This window comes from Lottia gigantea (assembly GCF_000327385.1).
Source record: "Lottia gigantea unplaced genomic scaffold LOTGIsca_103, whole genome shotgun sequence".
NCBI classification, from domain to species: Eukaryota; Metazoa; Mollusca; class Gastropoda; family Lottiidae; genus Lottia; species Lottia gigantea.
In genome coordinates, this window is record NW_008706824.1 from 268,705 (window position 1) to 275,060 (window position 6,356).

The 6,356-nt window shown below is 34.5% G+C and overlaps 1 protein-coding gene across 1 annotated transcript; it reads right to left on the bottom strand.

The window, feature by feature from the left end:
- Positions 1 to 731: 731 nt before the first annotated feature.
- Positions 732 to 6,030, bottom strand: LOTGIDRAFT_170731 (hypothetical protein; the record flags this gene model as incomplete). Its single annotated transcript, XM_009046570.1, has 6 exons — positions 732 to 802; positions 1,459 to 1,683; positions 1,880 to 1,960; positions 2,737 to 3,060; positions 4,178 to 4,423; positions 5,466 to 6,030. The coding sequence occupies 6 exons, from the start codon at positions 6,028 to 6,030 to the stop codon at positions 732 to 734; spliced, it is 1,512 nt and encodes a 503-aa protein (XP_009044818.1).
- Positions 6,031 to 6,356: the final 326 nt, after the last annotated feature.

Below are 6,356 nucleotides of genomic sequence, written 5' to 3' on the forward strand. Positions count from 1 at the left end.
GTATACTTCTATGTGCCTTCAGCCTTAAAGAGAGGGTACACCTAAAATACTAATTGAACGTGACATTGAGACAGACAACACACGCCCCCCCCCCCCCTAAAATTCATGTATTACACATTATATTACAAAATTTTTTGCACATTATTCGAACACTGGTTTTCAACTTCAGAATCACCACTTTCACCAAAAGATATACCGGATTCCAAGTCCCCTAGAAAACCAATAATAATAATAATAATAATCATAATAAAATAAATTACACCAGTTGGCTATTTTAGTGTGCAAGTTTTTTTTTAAATTTTATAGTCTTATATGACAAGTAGAAATACCAAAGATCTAACAAAGTAACATCCTTCATAATATTTTATTTCATTTTAAACCTAGCAGAAGATCGCCAAAATTTGCATCAATGACAATATTTTAAACCGAACGCACTCTTTTAGCAATACGCGATCGTTTCTTCGAACAATAGATCTAGGAAACAGCAGTCCTAAAGACAAGTGTTGTGATTAACTATAAAGCCGATAAAATTACAAATCGTAAACCTTTATTTTTGTGTTGTTGTTAAAGAAAAACAGAACTTGCCGTGGGCGCCTAAAGATCGATTATTACATGACAGCCATATTGCTTTGTTTACATTTCCAGTTAAAAACAAAATGGCGGCCCACATGATAGTCTCTGACACCCAGACTATACCCGTCTACAACATTGAATTTTCTGTTTACACCCTTTCAAAGGAGATAAAGGGTTATTTCGCTGTTTTGTAAAAAGTTTTCATTATCAATAACGTCGTAACTTATACCTGAAAAAATTTGTAAAGTATGCTATTTATATCTAAGTATCATCAAGCTGAATTTGTTTTAAAAGGGTTAATTGCAAACGTACTCGAGTAGTTTGACGTAGTTATATTTTTCGAGCAATAAATTTTCCCAAAACGGATGTGGATTTACAACCAATCAGATTGCCACTGTAAACTCGGTCAATTACAGAGATATTAAGCATCCAGTCCAGGCCATTTTTCGTCGAAGCTGTCGAAGTCAAACAAAATCTGTCTTTGAAGAGCAAATTCTGTTAAATCTCAGATTTAATTACGCCAAAAAAGATGTGTTTAAAATTTCGAATTACCTAGAATAGTTTGCCAATAATACTGTTTCCCAATTCTGTTCATCGTCTGTGGGAGAAAGGAAAATTGTATATCTTGCTTGATCGGTTATTTACACTTGAGATAAAAGTGTTTAAACAACGGAATATTTGTAGAAAAAGGAAAGCGACGTATTGAAGAATGCGCAAATATTTGTCTGAAGAGTATTTTTGTAGACCGATTTACCTTGGGTTTTGTTATTATTTTGTTTATTTGTAAGATTGAAAATAACATGATAACATCACAGTTTCCGACATTATATATTCACATGTCGTATAGCATTACAAAAACGATAATATTGACATGTTTATACATACCTTGTTCTTGTGTTTCGTTGTGTGGAAGATATTTGGCTGTTCCGTTGTCTGAAGGATGTTTGGCTGTTTCGTTGTCTGGAGGAAGTTTGCCTGTTTCGTTGTCTGAAAGGAGTTTTGCTGTTCCGTTGTCTGCAGGATGTTTGCCTGTTTCGTTGTCTGGAGGAAGTTTAGCTGTTTCGTTGCGTGGAAGAGGTTCGGTTGTACTTTTAATTTTAATGGATTCATCTAAAAATATTTAGGATAAGAATCCTACTAAATGAACGTGTTTATATAGATAAATACACATCGTACTATAAAAGATCGATTTGAAGTCTACAAATATTAAGTGGCCAATATTAAGTTTACACGATTTCTGTCCTTTTGATAGTCAGGGAGAGTTACGGCACTTGATTTAAATTTTGAATAATAAATATATTATTACCTGATGATTGGGATGGTTGTAGACCACAACTTGTGTCAACACATCTTCCTGCTTCTTTGTCTTCATCTTGACTGGTCTTTTCTACAATAAAAAAAAATGATCTGTATGTTAATAGATGATTACAGTATAAATCACATCGAAATATATACACGAATGAGCTTCATTGAGATGAATATAGTGGAGCTTTTTTTAAAAAGGCATGGACAAGTTTTTGATATGCTACAGATGCAGACCTAGCAGTTTTATGTTTCAACTACATGTTATTATCAAAATAGCAAAAAATAATCCATCTTTAATTCATTGTACAAATCTGACAATCACACACAAGACTTCTGTTCTCCGGTACATAATACAGATTCAAATGAACAGGTTAATAGTATGAAAATATTATAAAATATTATTACGTGATGATCGGGATGGTTTTACTGCACAAATGTTGTCAACAGATCTTCCTGGACTGTCCTTTTCTACAATAAAAACGTGATCTATCGTCATAGGGTAAACGACTGACTGGAGGTGTATCAACATCCGGTCGGTGAAACTGTCGACAAGACTTTAATCTGCGACAAAAACCGTCGAAAACTGTTCATGTGCCCGCAACATTAGCTTACTACTATAAGTTTGCAAATTGTCGAGGGATCTGTAACGTGAACAGTCTGTAATTCACGGGGTCTCGGTTTATTGACCCCTCCGAACTACTAGACGCTTTTTCCATGTCAGCCCCTCCGATCTGCATCATTGACAAAGGGGAAATCGGGTAAATCTTGAACTCTCTTCGCTTCTTGAAGATTAATTTGTCTCTTTGATCCAATCTGTAATTATCAGGCCTACATCTGTGGCTTATACAAGAAACTCACCGTCATCACTGCAGTTAATATCAGAGGAAACACAAAGTTCCTCATTTCTCTCAGCTTTGGTTGAGACTTCAATGGCTTGTATTGGAGGTTTTCGTTCACATTGTTTCGTACTTTCTATATCAAGTCTTTTTTTAAGAATGACATCGTTCTGAACAGCATTGACTAAATCATTTCTACCTATTTCTTTTAATGCAGTAATAATTTGTTGTAAACTGGGATCTTTGTGTTTTTCGTGCCACATGTCGATCAACTTAAAGAATCGTGTATCGATTTGCATGTGACTTAACTGTTCCCATTTTGCATGTGCGTTGAATTCTGAAGTTCCTAGAAGATAAACAACAATTCAAATACTAACCCCAAAACCTCTCCTGAAAAAGGGCAATCACAAATATCCACAATACCTTTATGTTGAACAAATTCGATATTCATCAACCTCTCGGTAGCGAATAACTAAACCAAGTACTAAATAACGATCCAGATAGGACGATGAAAAACAAATAGTCCCTTAACCGATCAATTGTAATAGTTCAAGGGAAGTAACTGATGAAAATAGTTTCATTTAATTTAAACAGTTCAAGGGAGGGAAATGATCACAAAAGTTATATTATGATTACGTGTATTGATATTTGTCCGCAATAACGAAGTATTTTATAATAAACAGGTATATCAAGTGTCCAAAAGAATAATCATACTCCGTCTTGAACCACGCAAACCATTTTTGCTAAATACTACATGCAAAAACAAAACCAAGTGTTATGTAAAATTATAAAAATATCTTGACATATTCTACGATTAGGTCATGGTGACGACCGTTCCTGAAAAGTCGATTTGGTAAATACCCCTGTATGAGTAGCATTGACGTCAATGTTCCGATTTACCTAAGAAATCAGCGTAGAAAGAACATGCTCTAGCGTATCGACCAATAGAGACACACATGCTCCATAAGCTGGCGAATGCGGAATGGTGCTGCACATAAAATGAAACTTTATCAATCGTGAACATGATGATTTACGAAAAGTATTTTGATTTAGAACGCATTTCATATTAGTGTTCAAGCACCAACACCGTGGATGCTTACTTGATATGATATTTATGACTAGGTTTACATGCTGCCAGTAAAATCGAAGAGAATTTATTATTTATGATATAAATGGAAACTCAAGTCTTACCTAAATGGACAACAAATATATCCAGCTGCTTCAGATTGTTTATCAACATCTTACGGATTGTTTGTAGCCATTCCGGTTTCGCACTCGGATTATCATCCTCCTCTGAAACAAATTCTGTCCGTGTGGGAAAAAAATGAGAAATTAGGGAGTCATGTCCCATTCCCTTTGAATTTCAGTTTAATAGCCCTGAGTTACTTCTATGACGTTCTCCGTCAACAGCCACATTTTGACATTAAGCTGTATGAAAACACTGACTCACACAGGAAACTTACCTTCGTCATTACCTTCATTATTTTCATTTTCCCAAGTAAATTGTTCATTAAGATTGGTATCGTTCTCAATAATATTGACTATATCATTCCTCTTCATCTCTTGTAAAGCTGATATAATTTTGTTCAGACTTGGTTGATTGGACGTTTCCAACCACACGTCCATGAATTTATAGAATCGTGTTTCTATTTGTGGGGTGCTTATATTTAACTGTTCCCATTTTGCGGTTGCATTAAATTCGTTGGTTACTAGAAGATAAACAACAATCCAAATAATATCCCCTCCCCTTTTCTGAAAGAGGGCAATTTAGCCTATGTTCAACTATTGGTGGTTGTATCAACCTTCTTGTAGCGAAACGACTTTTTTAAATTGCGAATAGTATTTTTAGTTTTAACATATTTCATATAAGTGTAGAAACACAACTGACAACACTAATATGAAGATTGTATATCAATTATTACTAATCATGTAAAATATGTTAATGGTCTGGTTTTAAATGTTGTCAGTAATATAAGAGAAAGATTTTGAGGACACGAGTACCTTGAATAATGACCCTAGCTATTTGATCTAAAGGCAAATGATCTTGAAGCGAGGTCATTGGAGGTGATTAATCAGCAGAATTGATATCAGGTACCTTTTGTTTTAAGTTGATTTTACGTTGGATTATCAATAATACAAGGGATTATCTAATTGGCGATAAGTGATTAAGATGACTAGATGTCGAATTATACAGATTTTTTTGCGTGTCTGGTCAACTGCTTAGTGCTCTAATTCGTAATAAACAGAATGTCGGAGAACTTAAAATGTTTTTAAACTGACATAAGAAGGAAATGTATTTTTATTCTGTTTGAGTTGAACGAATAAAGAGTGAAATATTATCTTTGTCATGTGAACAAATTCAGAGTAATCGAAGTGATCAGTTGTAATCATGTTCAGTATAAAGGGTTAACTGTTTGTTAGTTAATTGTGTTATAATTGTGAGAAGGGAACAAAGAAATAAACCTGATTCAGATGATCTATCAATATCTTACGGGTTTTATGAATCCATCTGGGCTCCACACTCGACATTTCAGGCGCCTCTGAAAAAATTGTCAAGATCTTATTGTTGATATTATTACCATTAGAATTATTTATGAAATACTTTCTGATTTACCTTATGGTGGTAATGTTACGCCGTTACTTTCTGAATTACTGTATGTTGGTAATTATACTTCAATACTTCCCGACTTCACCCTATGTTAGTAATGTTACGTCTTTACTTTCTGAATTACCCTATGGTGGTAATGTTACTTCGTAGTGTAAGTAACATTAACACAACAGAGTCATTCAAAACGTAACGACGTAACATTATCGTCGTAGAGTAATACAGGAAGTAACGACGTAACATTACCACAACAGAGTCATTCAAAACGTAACGACGTAACAGTATCGTCATAGAGTAATACAGGAAGTAACGACGTAACATTAACACAACAGAGTCATTCAAAACGTAACGACGTAACAGTATCGTCATAGAGTAATACAGGAAGTAACGACGTAACATTACCACAACAGAGTCATTCAAAACGTAACGACGTAACATTATCGTCATAGAGTAATACAGGAAGTAATGAGGTAACATTACCACAACAGAGTCATTCAAAACGTAACGACGTAACAGTATCGTCATAGAGTAATACAGGAAGTAACGACGTAACATTACCACAACAGAGTCATTCAAAACGTAACGACGTAACATTATCGTCATAGGGTAATACAGGAAGTAACGACGTAACATTACCACAACAGAGTCATTCAAAACGTAACGACGTAACATTATCGTCATAGAGTAATACAGGAAGTAACGACGTAACATTACCACAACAGAGTCGTTCAAAACGTAACGGTTTGATGAAAGTAGATTTGAATCCGGTGAAAAGAAGAAAAAATACTTTAGACCTTTCCAATTCGAATCAAACGATTGCCTATATTAGATACCGTTGATGATTCTATACTCAATGTAAGGGCGTCATTTACGAGGAAACATTTGACACTTAAGATTTTTATTTGAATTTTCACTCCCGTAGAGCACGAAGTGTTCAGATATAAACATATACACGATTACTATACCTCTTTTTTCCTAGTCTCTTGCTATTTACTAATAATTTACTAAAAATTATCCCAAACAGTTGATAAAGTAGG